This window comes from Oncorhynchus keta, chromosome 2 (genome assembly GCF_023373465.1).
Source record: "Oncorhynchus keta strain PuntledgeMale-10-30-2019 chromosome 2, Oket_V2, whole genome shotgun sequence".
NCBI lineage: Eukaryota > Metazoa > Chordata > Actinopteri > Salmoniformes > Salmonidae > Oncorhynchus > Oncorhynchus keta.
The window spans coordinates 31498829-31517423 of NC_068422.1; the positions used below are offsets into that span (position 1 = coordinate 31498829).

The following is an 18595-nucleotide window of genomic DNA, read 5'->3' on the forward strand; positions in this document are numbered from 1 at the left end:
TTCTTGGTTTTGTTGTGGGTTCTTTGTCATGGTGCCAGATGGAAAGCCTGATACCACGGTTAGGTACAGAACAGAACATTTGTCACAAAACAGGAAATGTGTCCTCCATGTGCAGTAGCCTGTATCTACCTTGTGATTGCCTCCCTCCCTCCCTCCCTCCCTCCCTCCCTCCCTCTCTTTCTTTCTTTCTTTCTTTCTTTCTTTCTTTCTTTCTTTCTTTCTTTCTTTCTTTCTCTCTCTCTCTCTCTACATGGGGGTTATTCTGGGGATACCAACCACAGAGAGAACCCTCCCCTTCCCCTCCACCCACGCATTTGCCCCCATATTGGAAACTTCAGCAGAATACACGCAACCCACATGTGAGGATGCACAAAAACACAACAACAGATACAGAAAAAAGAGACTCAATAGGGCTGTCAGAAGAACTCTGTTTTCTGAGGTGAACAAAATAATGCTTCATACCAGCTGTTGTTTTCTTTCCATTTTGAGCAGTTAATGCTTTTGTTGACATACTAAACATATTACACCTAAAAGGAATTACATGGAGTTGGGTCAGCTCTGAATTTAAATATAGTCATCTACATACAGTATATTATGCTATGAGCTGGTTTGGAGCTAACCTATCACTTCTATTGGCCTTATGGAAACGTTCCACATAATGAAAATGGCCTCAAATCAACTATTGTGCTTGAGCAGGGAGTACAAAAGGCTACCTCTAAAATGACTGTCAGAACCTTTTACATTTCAGTTGGAAATACAACTGAGAAAATTATATATTCCAATATCAATCACATTTAATGCATATGTATATGCATACAGTACCAGTCAAAAGATTGGACACCAACACATTCAAGGGTTTTTCTTTTTTTACATTTTTTTTACTAAAAATAAACCAAACCCCTGGAATGAGTAGTTGCATCCAAACTTTTGACTGGTACTGTATATAAACTCAGCAAAAAAAGAAACGTCCTCTCACTGTCAACTGCGTTTATCTTCAGCAAACTTAACATGTGTAAATATTTGTATGAACATAACAAGATTCAAAAACTTAGATATAAACTGAACAAGTTCCACAGACATGTGACTAACAGAAATGGAATAATGTGTCCCTGAACAATGGGGGGATCAAAATCAAAAGTAACAGTCAGTATCTGGTGTGGCAACCAGCTGCATTAAGTACTGCAGAGCATCACCTCCTCATGTACTGCACCAGCTTTGCCAGTTCTAGCTGTGAGATGTTAGCCCACTCTTCCACCAAGGCACCTGCAAGTTCCCGGACATTTCTGGGGGAATGGCCATTTTTAGGTCCCAGACATGCCTGTCTGGTCCAGCAACGGTAGGTTTGTGCATTCCTTTAACAATAAACACGAATGACCATCACTCCCTGCACTCGTCAGTGAAGAGCACTTTTTTGCCAGTCCTGTCTGGTCCAGCAACGGTAGGTTTGTGCCCATAGGATACGTTGTTGCCGGTGATGTCTGGTGAGGACCTGCCTTACAACAGGCCTACACACCCTCAGTCCAGCCTCTCTCAGTCTATTGCGGACAGTCTGAGCACTGATGAAGGGATTGTGTATTCCTGGTGTAACTCGGACAGTTGTTGTTGCCATCCTGTACCTGTCCTGCAGGTGTGATGTTCAGATGTACCGATCCTGTGCAGGTGTTGTTACATGTGGTCTGCCACTGCGAGGACGATCAGCTGTCCATCGTGTCTCCCTGTATCTCTGTCTTAGGCGTGTCACAGTACGGACATTGCAATTCATTTCCCTGGCCATATCTGCAGTCCTCATGCCTCCTTGCAGCATGCCCAAGGCACTTTCATGCAGATGAGCAGGGACCCTGGGCATCTTTCTTTTGGTGTTTTTCAGAGTCAGTAGAAAGGCCTCTTCAGTGTCCTAAGTTTTCATAACTGTGACCTTAATTGCCTACCGTCTGTAAGCTGTTAGTGTCTTAACGACCGTTCCACAGGTGCATGTTCATTAATTGTTTATGGTTCATTGAACAAGCATGGGAAACAGTTTAAACCCTTTACAATGAAGATCTGTGAAGTTATTTTGATTTTTACAAATGATCTTTGAAAGACAAAAAGGGATGTTTCTTTTTTTGCTCAGTTTATTTAGGGAGTAGATCAGCTTTAATATTGCAAATACAGTAGATTGTGGTTTCTATCAATGTAATTGTATGCATAATTTCCAATCCCCATATATATTTTGGGATAAATATATATTATTTTATATATATATTTGTTAAATATATTTTCCTTCTTTATTATTTTCTCCTAACCCTTACACCCCTCCCCTAATTGGAATAAACTAATGGACAACAATATTTAGGCTTCTACTTCCAGTTCATACATACACTATATACATTTTAAGGACACAATATATTTGGTTTGTTTTTAGATTCCGTTTAATTACTTAAAAATCATACAACGTGATTTTCTGGATTTTTGTTTTAGATTCCTTCTCTCACAGTTGAAGTGTACATATGATAAAAATTACAGACCTCTACATGCTTTGTAATTTGGAAAACCTGCAAAATCGGCAGTGCATCAAATACTTGTTCTCGTTCTCCCCACTGTATATATATTTTTCTAGTATTGTATGCATTTCAATCCAACTGTCTTATTGCGTGTAACCTGTCACATTGTTGGCAAGCATGGCCATTACGACAAAAGCCAGTGCCAACGTCAAAAGGCATTCTTACTAGGACTTTGAACATGATCATTATAGTTCACCTCATGTGGCATGTAATTCATGGAACTACACTGTGTGGCACATATGATCCTGGAGTAAAATTCCGCTACTCTGAACTGAATGCTTAATATCATAAAATACAGACAAGGAGGCTGATATCAATCATTGAACCAACTAGAATTAACGTACTTAAGTGCAGTGGTATAAAAACAAGGATTACAAGATGTGTATAAAGAATCCAACATGAAGTATATCATGTCTACTCTATCTCATGTCACACTTTCACAAAAATGCCCTTGAATGGCTGCAGTGTAAGACAGTCAAGTGGAGTAACAAGTGTCCCACCACCAAATTCCTAATTGTTTATGTCAGTTTAGCTACTGCATACCAGCTCTCCTGCCTGTTGGGGTTGAACTTTCCTAATCTGTCAGTGTTTCCCTTGCATCCTGTCTCAGTTCAGTCAGTGCTCATCCTGTCTGCTATCTACTTGCAGTACAGGTCATACTTCAGTTTAGCCCCCAGCTTAGTCCCTGCCAGGTGCTTCTCAAATGCTGTGTCCATCTCCTGGCTTTGGGCTGGGCTGAAATGGTTCTTCCAGTCTCCTACTTCACCTGGGGAGGAAATACCAATTAAACACACATGAGCAAAACTAAAACACGTGAACAATGTAGAGCAAATACATGACATAACTTATCTTTCGATTACAGTTATTCATAGATTACAGTTGACCTAGTCTTTTAGGTAGTGTGAGGTAACCAACATATTATAAAATATAACTTTGATTGATAATAAGATTACCTCAACCTCACACCTACAGTGGGGCAAAAAAGTATTTAGTCAGCCACCAATTGTGCAAGTTCTGCCACTTAAAAAGATGAGAGAGGCCTGTAATTTTCATCATAGGTACACTTCAACTATGACAGACAAAATGAGAAAAAAAAATCCGGAAAATCACATTATAGGATTTTCAATGAATTTATTTGCAAATTATGGTGGAAAATAAGTATTTGGTCAATAACAAAAGTTTATCTCAATAATTTGTTATATACCCTTTGTTGGCAATGACAGAGATCAAACGTTTTCTGTAAGTCTTCACAAGGTTTTCACACACTGTTGCTGGTATTTTGGCCCATTCCTCCATGCAGATCTCCTCTAGAGCAATGATGTTTTGGGGCTATTGCTGGGCAACACAGACTTTCAACTCCCTCCAAATATTTTCTATGGGGTTGAGATCTTGAGACTGGCTAGGCCACTCCAGGACCTTGAATTGCTTCTTACGAAGCCACTCCTTCGTTGCCCGGGCGGTGTGTTTGGGATCATTGTCATGCTGAAAGTCCCAGCCACATTTCATCTTCAATGCCCTTGCTGATGGAAGGAGGTTTCACTCAAAATCTCACGATACATGGCCCCATTCATTCTTTCCTTTACACGGATCAGTTGTCCTGGTCCCTTTGCAGAAAAACAGCCCCAAAGCATGTTTCCACCCCCATGCTTCACAGTAGGTATGGTGTTCTTTGGATGCAACTCAGCATTCTTTGTCCTCCAAACACAACGAGTTGAGTTTTTACCAAAAAGTTATATTTTGGTTTGATCTGACCATATGACATTCTCCCAATCTTCTTCTGGATCATCCAAATGCTCTCTAGCAAACTTCAGACGGGCCTGGACATGTACTGGCTTAAGCAGGGGGACACGTCTGGCATTGCAGGATTTGAGTCCCTGGCGGCATAGTGTGTTACTGATGGTAGGCTTTGTTACTTTGGTCCCAGCTCTCTGCAGGTCATTCACTAGGTCCCCCCGTGTGGTTCTGGGATTTTTGCTCACCGTTCTTGTGACAATTTTGATCCCACGGGGTGAGATCTTGCGTGGAGCCCCAGATCGAGGGAAATTATCAGTGGTCTTGTATGTCTTCCATTTCCTAATAATTGCTCCCACAGTTGATTTCTTCAAACCAAGCTGCTTACCTATTGCAGATTCAGTCTTCCCAGCCTGGTGCAGGTCTACAATTTTGTTTCTGGTGTCCTTTGACAGCTCTTTGGTCTTGGCCATAGTGGAGTTTGGAGTGTGACTGTTTGAGGTTGTGGGCAGGTGTCTTTTATACTGATAACAAGTTCAAACAGGTGCCATTAATACAAGTAACTAGTGGAGGACAGAGGAACCTCTTAAATAAGAAGTTACAGGTCTGTGAGAGCCAGAAATCTTGCTTGTTTGTAGGTGACCAAATACTTATTTTCCACCATAATTTGCAAATAAATTCATAAAAAATCCTACAATGTGATTTTCTGGATTTTTTTCTAATTTTGTCTGTCATAGTTGAAGTGTACCTATGATGAAAATGACAGGCCTCTCTCATCTTTTTAAGTGGGAGAACTTGCACAATTGGTGGCTGACTCAATACTTTTTTGCCCCACTGTAAGACATGCAGCATACCGTAGTGAATGTGCATGGCGAGTATGAAACATACAGTATAATAACACAAATGTCACGAGAAATCCCAGTCCACCGAGTTTAACGTTGGTGGTGTGATAATCATGTATGAAACTAACTAAACAAGTGTGCAACAGCCTTTTAGGATTGTGTATGGAGTGTGCGCTGCTATTATCCATTGTGATCAGTGGACAAAGCTGACATATGATTGCATTATATAACTGGCAGTCAATTAGATTAGCAAGTGGGATTGTTTTTTATTTTTGTATTTACACATTTGCGATCTCAATTCATCCTAATACACAATGGATAATATTATAATTAGTTACAAAAAATAACTTTATTTGTATCCCTTAATAAGTTTCAGTGTGCTCAATGTCACATATGCTGTAGAGGGCCATATATGACCCTTGGCCTGCTATACATGTGCAAATTTCACTTATAAACTGTTAAACTACCGGCCTAATGTTAAAAGACACGCCCAGCATGAGGCTGTCTGTTCAGCACAGGCATGTTAAGGTTGTGTCAGGTCATGTAGAAAAAGAGAGAGAGAGATGTTCTCCTATGCTACCTATATCATACCTCAGCAGAGTGACACAACACAAGTCAATGAATGACAGACTATATACTGCACTGTATTTAGGGGTAAGAGTCATGGTTTGTTCGGCAGACAGACAGCAATTGATTCATGCATTCAACTTACAGGAGGTTACCAAAGGTTATTAGCTTTCTCTCCCTGAAAATGACAAGGGTTGTTTTTGGAGGAACATGAGACCTGAGACATGAGTCTGTATTTAAAGTTGACAGACATCATATCAAGTGTATGTTTGTCTCACCATAATGCCACATTTTCTGTCTCAGGTAGGTGGGATTAAACAAACACAGTCACTCTGGAACAAAGCTCTCTCAAAAAACACACACCTTTCCTGAACAAGACGTTGCCCATCTGGCCGTGTGAGTCATTGGAGCTCTCCTTCATAGCGTTGAAGGTGCTCTCCTCTGAGATGGCCTGGATCTGAGGATCACTGAGACTGAAACCAAAGAACTCAGAGACCCTTCGCACACCTTCACTCAGGTCCTGGGTGGGCCACAATTAACAAGACAGAATGTAAATGACAAAAAGCAAAACTTATCAAAAATATGGTCTGTATCCAAAACACAAGGAATGTTTGATACCTGTTTTAACTCCTCAAAGGTGACTATTATCACGTTAGGGTCATCCATTCTCCTCTCCCAGCCAAGTACATGGTCAAAATATGAACCCCAGGGAACTAGGAATAGGCACAAACTATTCTGATGAGGCTTTGTAATGTATAGATACATCTCTTACTGTAATGCCAATGACTCAAGTTGTATTTTTAGATAAAGCAAACCCCAAAATATAAACCCAATGTTCATAAGGGCTCTTTACTTTAGGTACCTTTTCCACTCATAAACTCTGAGAAGAAGCGGTCCCAAGACTCGGCAGTGGGTAGAAATGGGTTTTTGTTGGAGAAGTGATAGAAGGAAACCACTGTGTCTTTCGGGTTCCTGAATATCACCAGCATCTGTTTTTGATCAACAGAAGACCATAACATAATAATAATAACTGATCCAGGCAGTCTGGTCTCATAAACTAGATGCAACGTAGTGAACAAACATCACTCAAATATGGTAGATATGTTATGTTTGGTGTGGTTACATAACACATAACACATAATATATATATATTTTTATATATACTGTATATATAAAACATTTTAAGGGGTAGATCAGCTTTTATATTGCAGATAGCTTCCATCAATGTAATTTAAAACTTTTTTTTAAACCTTTATTTAACCAGGCAAGTCAGTTAAGAACAAATTCTTATTTTCAATGACAGCCTTGGAACAGTGGGTTAACTGCCTGTTCAGAGGCAGCAAGAATAGACCGACGAGTTTCAGAAGAAAGGTCTCTGTTTCTGGCCATTTTGAGCCTGTAATCAAACCCAGTCAGCTCGAACCTTGTCAGCTCGGGCGTTTGAACTTGCAACCTTCCGGTTACTAGTCCAACACTCTAACCACTAGGCTACCCTGCCGCCCCATTTTCTGCATAATTTCCAATCCCCAAAATATTTTTTTGGTAAATATATATACTACTGCTCAAAAGTTTGGGATCACTTAGAAATGTCCTTGTTTTTGAAAGAAAAGTACATTTTTTGTCCATTAAAATAACATGAAATTGATCAGAAATACAGTGTAGACATTGTTAATGTTGTAAATGACTACTGTAGCTGGAAACGGCAGATTTTTATGGAATATCTATATAGGCGTACAGAGGCCCATTATCAGCAACCATCACTCCTGTGTTCCAATGGCACGTTATATTAGCTAATCCAAGTTTATAATTTTAAAAGGCTAATTGATCATTAGAAAACACTTTTGCAATTATGTTAGCACAGCTGGAAACTGTTGTGCTGATTAAAAAAGCAATACAACAGGCCTTCTTTAGACTAGTTGAGTATCTTGAGCATGAGCATTTGTGGGTTCGATTACATGCTCAAAATGGCCAGAAACAAACACCTTTCTTCTGAAACTCGTCAGTCTATTCTTGCTCTGAGAAACGATGGCTATTCCATGCGAGAAATTGACTGGCGGTTGGATTGGGGATGGAATCCGGAGGATAGGCTGGCCGACGACCCATTAAAAGTGCAGAACGCCTTCCACGAGAACTGAGGAATGCGGTCGGAGACAAATAAATTAATTAAAAATCCTATAATGTGATTTTCTGGATTTTTTTTCTCATTTTGTCTGTCATAGTTGAAGTGTACATATGATGAAAATTACAGGCCTCTCTCATATTTTTAAGTTGGAGAACTTGCACAATTGGTGGCTGACTATATACTTTTTTGCCCCACTGTATCTATGTCTGTGTGGTACTTTGTCTGAAGAGAAACACTAGCTCTGACACTGCACAGGAAAAGCTTTCACAATTACATAACAAGGGAATTGCAAGTTGTTGTTTGGAGGGAGTCGTGGTAGAATTTCATATCACTCATATCAAAAGAGGATATGTGGGCCCAAAGCATAAAAACACTGCTGGAAAAGTAAACATGGTAATCGTGAGTTCCATCACAACAACACTTAGATACCTGGTTGAAAGTACATACCTTTGTTTTCATTGTGGTGAAGGATGCAGGAATGTTATCTGGGTGCATGTGTGTCCCTAGAAATCTGGGGGACGGGGCTTTGTGAATAACCTGCAAGTTAGACAAGGCGTCCATTTAACGCTACATGAGCCATGGTATGCTGTTGCTCTTACGGTCATATGCTGAACAGACACTGTGCATACATGCATGTTATGTTGTTTTAGGCATAGGGGATCACAGGGAACCAATGTAAGAACAGTTACACACTCTTCAATCCTGACACAGCTGGCCATACAAACCACTGTTATAATATAGCATCTCACTATATCCTCCATGTTAATTGCATTCGGTGTGAGAATCATGGGTGTATACTGTAGATAGACCACTCTTGTTGGATGAAGTTTAAGGTCTAGCTATGCATGACGACATTCATTGGAGGCCACTCACAGCACATGTTTGTAATTCACTAACATTCACTAATGGGCCTTACTGGATCGCAGCATGATTGCAACACATGCATCTACTTATTGTGACTAGTTACAGAACAGTAAAATGGCATTATTGTTTGCCTGTATAACAGATGGGGGATCTGTGAAACTCACTCCTCAGCCTGAAGTGTCTTCACTTGCGCTGGTGAAGAGAAAGCTTTTCGGTGGTGCGACTGGGTAAGATGCTTCAGGGGTGCAATCACATGTGTTTGCGAGGCAGAGGTCCTGGGTTGGAGCCTCTGTATGAGCCGAATCATTAGGAAGCAGTACTTGCTAAGCAGTGTGACGTCCTTTTCACCTGACTGTATAGATATTCTCTCTGTTTGTGACATAAGTAGGATAGAGAACAGTGTCCTGACCTGACATTGTGTCATGAAAACCTCCTTTATGGACCTAAAGTGGGCTAAAAACTTCCCAATATAACCACAGCACCTCTTTATGCTACAGGGAATGTGTGAAACATACAACCCCACACAACACATACACAGCATTTCCAATTATTACACACAAAGCATATTACATTATTTACATATCTGATTTATTTGAGGCAGACAAACCTGCAGTGTTGCTAAAACTACAGGGGAGTCAAGCAGTATAACACACCTGCTGCATTTCTGGCCCAAAGAACTCCATCAATGGAGGGGTTTGGGACTCTGCTTTCTCACCAGTTGCTGCTGCTAGTATTTTACGAAGCACCGCCACCATCCAATTAAAACCTGCCAGAGACAGTGAGCATTCAGGTCCATTAACATTTGAGCATAAGAGAAGGTTTTTCAATTTACACAGAGGGATCAGGAATATAAAGGGTTAGTGTCCTTTGATACTCTTAAAAATATTTCCCCACGTTTCACAATTAGGCAAGAGTGTTATTACAGTGCCTTGCGAAAGTATTCGGCCCCCTTGAACTTTGCGACCTTTTGCCACATTTCAGGCTTCAAACATAAAGATATAAAACTGTATTTTTTTGTGAAGAATCAACAACAAGTGGGACACAATCATGAAGTGGAACGACATTTATTGGATATTTCAAACTTTTTTTAACAAATCAAAAACTGAAAAATTGGGCGTGCAAAATTATTCAGCCCCTTTACTTTCAGTGCAGCAAACTCTCCCCAGAAGTTCAGTGAGGATCTCTGAATGATCCAATGTTGACCTAAATGACTAATGATGATAAATACAATCCACCTGTGTGTAATCAAGTCTCCGTATAAATGCACCTGCACTGTGATAGTCTCAGAGGTCCGTTAAAAGCGCAGAGAGCATCATGAAGAACAAGGAACACACCAGGCAGGTCCGAGATACTTTGTGAAGAAGTTTAAAGCCGGATTTGAATTAGCAATTGCGGGCTGTTGAACAAACAGCTGACCCACGCACCACTAGTGTGTGTGTTATTTTGTCACGTCACTACGTGTACCTTTGAGTGTGTGTGCAATGTGCATTTGTGTGTTTGTAATACACATTGAGTCTGTATATGTGGGTATATACCAGTAGGTGTGTTACGGTTAAATTAAAGATATATAATACATTCATAACACCTTTATTAAACTATTCATAACCGCTTTGTGAATTTTGCACTATCATTTATAATAACCTGTATAACACATTTATACAATATCATTCATATGAAACCTTCAAAATAAAAGTGTTTTTTTTTATTACAGCATTACAATTGATTTTATTAGAAATATATTGTGGGAGTGAGCCGGACAGTTGCTGGTGTTACTGCCTGTGTTAGACTTGCTGAGCTAAAGCCAGGTCATTAGCATGTGGAGCTATTGCAAGTCTCAGGCAAGGTTACTCGACATATTACAATGACACCAATTGCACTGGTGCCCTCAAGACCTGGGTGCAAATAGTATTTGAAATCGTTCCAGTACTTTGAGGGTTTGCCTGGAGTGCCAGAAGAATTCGCACTTTTGGGACTACTCCATTGGTTCCATTGCACCAGGAAAGCACAATCATCAAGTACATTGAGTTAAAGCATTTGAAATATAGGGTCTACAATTTACACCCAGGTCTGGCTCCATTGTGGACTTGAGCCAGGCATATGAACCCAAGGAATATATACTGAACAAAAATACTGCATGAACTCAACATGCAACAATTTCAATAATTTTACTGAGTTTTAGTAAAATCAGTCAACAGAAATACATTCATTAGGCCCTGATCCATGGATTTCACATGACTGGGCATGGGAGGGCATAGGCCAATCAGAATGAGTTTTTTCCCCCACAAAAGTGTCCACCAAAACGATCCCACAGGTGAAGAAGTCAGATGTGGAGGTCCTGGGCTGGCCTGGTTACATGCGGTCGGCGGTTGTGAGGCCGATTAGACGTACTGTTAAATTCTCTAGAACAACATTGGAGGCAGCTTATGATAGAGAAATTAACATTACATTATCTGGCAACAACCCTGGTGTACATTCCTGCAGTCAGCATGCCAATTGCACGCTCCCTCAAAATGTGATACATATTTGGCATTGTGTTGTGTGACAAAATGGCATATTTTAGAGTGACCTTTTATTGCATCCAGCATAATGTGCACCTGTATAATGATCATGCTTAACACTTTTTTGGTTACTACACAATTCCATGTGTTATTTCATAGTTTTGATGTCTTCACTATTATTCTACAATTTAGAAAATAGTTCAAATAAGAAACACCCTTGAATGTATGACATTTTAGGGAGGACCCAGATGCAGACAGTGTCAAAGTAACAAAAGTATATTACTAGAACAGGGGCAGGCAGAGGTCAGTACTCCAGATCAGAGTCAAAAGGTACAGAACGGCAGGCAATCTCAGGGGCAGGCAGAGGTCAGTACTCCAGGGCGGTGGGACAAGGTACAGAACTGCAGGCAGGCTCAGGGCAGGCAGAATGGTCAAACCGTGAAAACTAGAAAACAGGAACTATAGAAAAAGACAGGAGCAGAGGGCAAAACCGCTGGTGGGCTTGACAGACAACACAAACTGGCAACAGACAAACAGAGAACAGAGGAATAAATACACTGGTGATAATGGGGAAGATGGGTGACACCTGGAGGGGAGTGGAGGCAAGCACAAAGACAGGTGAAACAGATCAGGGTGTGACTGGTACTGTAGACCTTCTCCCTGTGCACGCCCTCCATGAATATTGCAACACCAACGTTTGATTGAACATTAGTTTTGTGAGATACGTAATTATAGTAATGTTTGTTTGTCTGTGAGAGAAATCTGATATTGCTGCTAACAACTGAAGTTTGTCTTGAAGGACAGATGTGTGGAGCTCTTAGACCCGAAAATGCTGCATGGAAATTATGTAAGCCTATGGAGATTGTGCTATTCTTGTGGCGCTGAAACTGAAATAAATTGTTGAAACGCTTCATTTGTCTGTCCTTGATGCAAAGAACCTGTGCTTAGTTTAGTCCCAAGGACCTCACTTTGTGTATAAAAAGGTGGCGTATTGTACAGGAATAGATATTTGTGTAAATCTCCCACGTTAGATTGGGAGTAACGTGATTCAAGTGTGGGCTTTGCCTGTGCCTCTCAAGGACTTTCACATTCGTATTCTGAAGCCATTCCAGTGTTGCTTTGGCTGTATGCTTGGGGTTATTGTCCTGTTGGAATGTAAATATTTGCCCCAGTCTAAGGTTGTTTGCCCTCTGCAGCAGGTTTTCATCAAGGATCTGCCTATATTTGACTCTATTAATTGTTCCCTCTATCCTTACTCGTCTCCCAGTCTCTGCTGCTGAAAAGCATCCCTGTTGCGTGGTGCTACCACCACCATGCTTCACGGTAGGGATGGTGTTAGACAGGTGATGAGCTGTGCCGGGTTTTCTCCAGACATAGTGCTTTGCATTCAGGCCAAATAGTTCAATTTGTCTGATCAGACCACAGAATCTTTTGCCTTATGATCTCAGTGTCTTTCACTTTACTTTTTTCAAACACCAGGCGTGCTGTCATGTGCCTTTTTCTCAGGAGTAGCTTCGTTCTGGCCACTCTCCCATAAAGCCCAGATTGGTGAAGTGCTCTAGACACTGTTGTCCTTCTGGCAGATTCTCCCATCTCAGCCAAGGAACTCTGTAGTTCTGTCAGAGAGGTCATTGGATACTTGGTCACCTCCCGGTGCCTGACTAAGGTCCTTCTTGCCCAGCTGCTCAGCTTGGTCTGACGGCCAACTCTAGGCATTGTCTAGGTTGTTCCATATTTTTCCCATATACCAATGATGGAGACCACTGTGCTCTTGGAAACTTTCATCGCTCTACAAATGGTTTTATACCTTTCCCTTAAAGTTCCAAAAGTATTGGGAAGTGACAATTTTTGTTTTGTTTTTGCTCTGTGCTCCACCACGCCAGAGCAGAAACTATACAATGAAGTTCAAGGAACTGTCCTTAGATCTCTGAGAAAGAATTCTATCTCAGAGATCTAAGGACAGTTCCTTGGACTTCGTGGTATAGTTTCTGCTCTGACATGCACTGTCAATTGTGGGGCCTTATATAGACAGGTATGTTTCTTTCTAAATCATGTCCAAACAATTGGATTGGCCTCACGTAGACTCCAATAAAGTTGTAGCGACATCTCAAGGATGATCAAAGGAAATTGGATGCACCTGAGCTCAATTTTGAGTTTCATAGCAAAAGTGTGTGATATACTTAGTGCCATGCAAAGGTATTCATCCACCTTGGTGTTGTTCCTATTTTGTTGCATTACAACATGTAATTTAAATATATTTTTTATTTGAATTTCATGTAATGGACATACACAAAATAGTCCAAATAGTTGAAGTGAAATTTTAAAAATTACTTGTTTAAAAAAAATAAATGTAATTATGGAAAAGTGGTGCGTGCATATGTATTCACCCCCTTTGCTATGAAGCCCCTAAATAAGATCTGGTGCAACCAATTACCTTCAGAAGTCACATAATTAGTTAAATAAAGACCACCTGTGTACAATCTAAGTGTCACATGATTTGTCACATGATCACTGTATATGTATACACCTGTTCTGAAAGGCCCCAGAGTCTGCAACACCACTGAACAAGGGGCACCACCAAGCAAGCTAATGAAGACTAAGGAGTCTCCAAACAGGTCAGGGACAAAGTTCTGGAGAAGTACAGATCAGGGTTGGGTTCTAAAAAAATATCTGAAACTATGAACATCCCACGGAGCACCATTAAATCCAGTATAAAAAAATTGAAAGAATTAATGCACCACAACAAACCTACCAAGAGAGGGCCGCCCACCAAAATTCACGGACCAGGCAAGGAGGGCATTAATCAGAGAGGCAACAAAGAGACTGAAGATGACCCTGAAGGAGCTGCAAAGCTCCACAGCGGAGATTGGAGTATCTGTCCATAAGACCACTTTAAGCCGCACACTCCACAGAGTTGGGCTTTACGGAAGAGTCGCAGAAAAAAAGCCATTGCTTAAAGAAAAAAATAAGCAATAATGTTTGGTGTTCGCCAACAGCATGTGGGAGACTCCCCAAACATATGGAAGAAGGTACCCTGGTCAGATGAGTCTAAAATTGAGCTTTTTGGCCGGTCAGATTTTAAGGAATGATGGATGGCGCTAAATACAGGGGAATTCTTGAGGGAAACCTGTTTCAGTCTTTCAGAAATTTGAGACTGGGACAGAGGTTCACCTTCCAGCAAGACAATGACCATAAGCATACTGCTAAAGCAACACTCATGTGGTTTAAGGGGAAACATTTAAATGTCTTGGAATGGCCTTGTCAAAGCCCAGACCTGAGTCCAATTGAGAATATGTGGTATGACTTAAAGATTGCTGTACACCAGCGGAACCCATCCAGCTTGAAGGAGCTGGAGCAGTTTTGCATTGAAGAATGAGCAAATATCCCAGTGGCTAGATGTGCCAAGCTTATAGAGACATACACCAAGAGACTTGCAGCTGTAATTGCTGCAAAAGGTGGCTCTACAAAGTATTGACTTTGGGGGTGGGGATGTGGTGGGGATATTTATGCACGCTCAAGTTCTGTTTTTTGTCTTATTTCTTGTTTGTTTCACAATAAAAAATATTTGGCATTTCAAAGTGGTAGGCAAAAATCCCTATTAATTCCAGGTTGTAAGGCAACAAAATAGGAAACATGGGGGGTGAATACTTTTGCAAGCCACTGTAAATAAGATATTTATGTTTTTAATTTTCTATATATATGTCAAAAGATTTCTCAAAACATGTTTTCACTTTGTCATTATGGGGTATTGTGTGGATAATAAAATCATATTTAATCCATTTTGAATTCAGGCTGTAACACAACAAAATGTGGAATAAGTCACAGGGTATGAATTCTTTCTAAAGGCATTGTATATATGTGGTTAGTTGTTATATTGAGTACTGTCAAATAAGTGCATGTATATGTCCTATAATGAAGTCGTGCGTTTACAACAGAGAATACAGCACTCCTTTTCTCCATATGAAGTTTCTAGTCAGACTCTTCTTTCACTTGTTATTAGTAACCTTTATTCATGTAGTTAACTCATCTGTTTCTCTATGACCGTGTAGAAGTGGGAACATGACCATCTCAGTAGATGGCAAGGTGTAGGTGTATTCAAAGAAAATCTGGATTCTGTCTTGATATTGTGGCATCTGGATCATCCTATTCCGATCCTTTTTTTAAAAACTGCCTCAAAATCGGATTATAAAAGGGGATTACACAATCCGGATAATTATTATCCAGAATAAATATTTTTAAGACTGGGCCCTGAGGCTTACCGGGTGCTCCCAGACTGTTGCATACATTGTGTGTCAGGGGGTTGGGTACCGTGGTAGCAAAAATACAAACTTCCTTTGTAATAATAAATAAAGAACTATTCAAAGGAAGTTTTATTTTTGAAAGTTCCTTACGAATGATGTTGAATAAATGTGTAATAACGGTTGTTATGAATGATATTGCAACAGTCATAAAGGTGTTATAACTGGTGTCATAAAGATGTTAAGTATACCCCCTTCATATAAAGTGTTACCTGTGTTTCTGTGTGTGTGTGTGTGTGTCTGTGTATCTGTCTGTATGTGAGTGTGTGTGCATGTGTCTATAACTGCATGTGTGGACATTTCAATGTGTGCTTGTGCGTGTGTGTGTAAGTGTGCACATTGGTTTGTGTGTGTATTTTCAAGAGGTGGAGAGTGGTATTCAAATAAGGGAAATGATACATAACATGTTTTATTTTAGTACGCTATAATTGATTGGTTGCACATACTTTGGCTATTAATCCAAAAAGTTGTTACATGGTATTACATTAACCGGTTTTATTACATTATAAATATTAAAGTTTATTACATGAACCGTTGTTACAAGGGGGCCTCTATGTTTGCAGTATGTAGAGTGGCCTGTGTTAAATTCAACATTCATCAACACTGATTGCTTATCTTACATCGCTCTATAGTGTGCAGAGGAAAGAACTGACAGAGCGAGCAAAACTGGCTGCATATTTGGGTTATAATAACAAGGTTAAAACCAGAAACAGACTTTATTGCAACCAATTTTGCCTGCCGGGAGGCCCTACCCCAAAGCGCACAGATCATATTCAGCAAGTCCAAATGCTCAGAGGCCCATCCATTGTGAAATTGAATTATAGGTCACTTTTGTAAGAGAATACCCCAAACCCACTCAGCAAATCAAAAACCTTTTGTATAACTTTGAATACACGCTGCAATAAAATGGCATACACTATGAGCTATGAGTAAGACAACACTATAAGTAAGATGAATTGTATAATGAACTTGAACTTTGAACCTTATGTAGGTAAGGCCATAGAGTAGACAACTGAAGACCAAGAGGAACACTCCTTATTTTACTGATTAAACTTGATACAATAGTAAAATCAAATCAGAAATCAAATCATATTGTATCCGTCACATGTTTCGTAGACAACAGGTGTAGACTAACAGTGAAATGTTACTTACTTACGGGTCTTATTCCAACAATGCAGAGGTAAAGATTAAAATATAAGATACAAAATAAAAATGTAAATAGTGACACTGTGAATAACGAGTAAAAATAACATGGCTATATAGTGAATGACTATTAGAAAATGTAAATGCTTAATCAAGATGCCAATTGCCCAAGGATGACCATCTAAATGTTTAACAGTATTTCCACATTCAAATATTTTTGACTTACCACATTTGGGATATGCAACTAACATTACATCATCTGCTCTTGCTTCCAGCCTCTCCATAGCCTTCAGGTTCTCCACTGGACTCATGATGACAGGGTACAGCACTCCATTATATCTGTACAACTTATCCTCCTCCTTCATATCTTTAGCCAGTTCCATTTTGGCTGAGAAAGAGCTACTCATTTTGGAGAATACTGCAGAAAATCTCAAGGTAAAGAAAATTCAGTTTCCACCGCTAACAAGCATCCAGTATATTTGTGCAGCTGGACGGCCACGAGCTTCGCTCTGTGTATGCGTGTGGGTGTGTGAATGTGGGTGTGTGTGAGAGAGAGAGAGTACAGTAGGAGGAGAAGGAGGCACGTCCTTCAAAGATAGAGCTTGTGTGAGAAGCAGGGGTTTCCTTGTTTCTGTAGGGGAGAATGGAAGATCTGGTGTCCTGTGTGATTGATGGGGAGATGCCTGTGCAATACTAACCAGATGGGAGGGACTGCTAGAGCTAAGACTACAGTAGGTCATTGAATGGAAGGAACTGTTTGGGTAGGGTATCCAAAGGCAGCTGGCCAATATCTGTCCAATGTTGCATGAAAGTAAACTATTTCTATTACATATTTTTTCCCCTAAGCCTCTAAACAACACTGTGCTCTCTGACAGTGAACATACTGTAAATGAATCACTTTAAGGGAATGCTGTGAATCCCTTGCTACACATTTTGCCATTATGTAAATAGAGAGCGTTTGAAATATCCCAGATGTTGAAATGTCCTGCCACAAGTGTTTTTATAAACAATACCTATGTGGATGTGTTTCCCTTAGAATCTAGTGGCCCCTATAGCTTCATCCACTCAAAGGCAAAAGTAAAAACTGTTGCCTCATTCACATTTTTTACTGTCACTTGATTAACCGTTTCTGTACAATGTGACTATTCATGCCTATAGAAATAAGCAAATAAGCTTCCTCTCCGGCCTCCCTCTTGGCATGGTGCCACCAACTCAAACACACCCAGCGGGACATAAAGCATGGCATGTGGTTACGCTTCACATTTTCCATACTCTTACTGGAAATGAATCATCTCTGAATAATGCTTTGAAAATGAGGCCCATTCAACAGTGCCGGCAATAGACAACGTCAGAGGTCGGTGAACATTGAGATAGGAAAATATTAACGGGCGTAAATGAATAAAATGTGAGGTTTTAGTCAGATCATTTTCTCGGTTTCACTGCGAAGAGTATCATGCTGTAATCTCCGTATGCATACATCATTAAGTATCCCTTTTAGGTTGTTGTTGTTGGACTATTCTTTACTGAGACATCCATATAGGGAAAATGATGACACCCGATCAACCCATAAAAGCCCCAAACAGACCTAGTTTATTAGTGATGAAAGTGTGCATTGGATGAGATTTTGACATGATGTGATATGTTATGACTATTCTGACCCTGCTGATGTACCATCGACAGGAACGATACTCTTTGTCTGGATGACTTAGACAGGTTACATACTGTATACCACCCACCCACACAGAGCACTATAATGGAACGACTCAAGGGTGTTTTATCACCCAAAGCTGCACAGCACCCAGACTCTAACTCACCTTGACACATGTCAAAGCCTATTGGAGAGAAAGCGGTGACTGTGTTTCAAAAGATGAGGTCCTCCTTTCCAAGCAGCCAGTCAGGAGATGTGCCCTGTGCTAAACATAAGAAGCTCTAGCAGGCCTCCAGTCTCTCCAAGTGACTACAGGACTTACAACGGCTGGATGACCAAGTG

At 40.3% G+C, this 18595-nt stretch overlaps 1 protein-coding gene across 1 annotated transcript; it reads right to left on the bottom strand.

Annotated features, from left to right (window-relative positions):
• Positions 1-1414: 1414 nt before the first annotated feature.
• On the bottom strand, positions 1415-18068 carry LOC118399314 (sulfotransferase 6B1-like). Its single transcript, XM_035795313.2, has 7 exons — positions 16832-18068; positions 9320-9432; positions 8250-8339; positions 6543-6669; positions 6299-6393; positions 6044-6200; positions 1415-3306 (listed from the first exon to the last, which is right to left on the bottom strand). Exons 1-7 carry the CDS (start codon positions 17010-17012, stop codon positions 3179-3181), a joined length of 891 nt encoding a protein of 296 aa, XP_035651206.1. The 5' UTR covers positions 17013-18068; the 3' UTR covers positions 1415-3178.
• Positions 18069-18595: the final 527 nt, after the last annotated feature.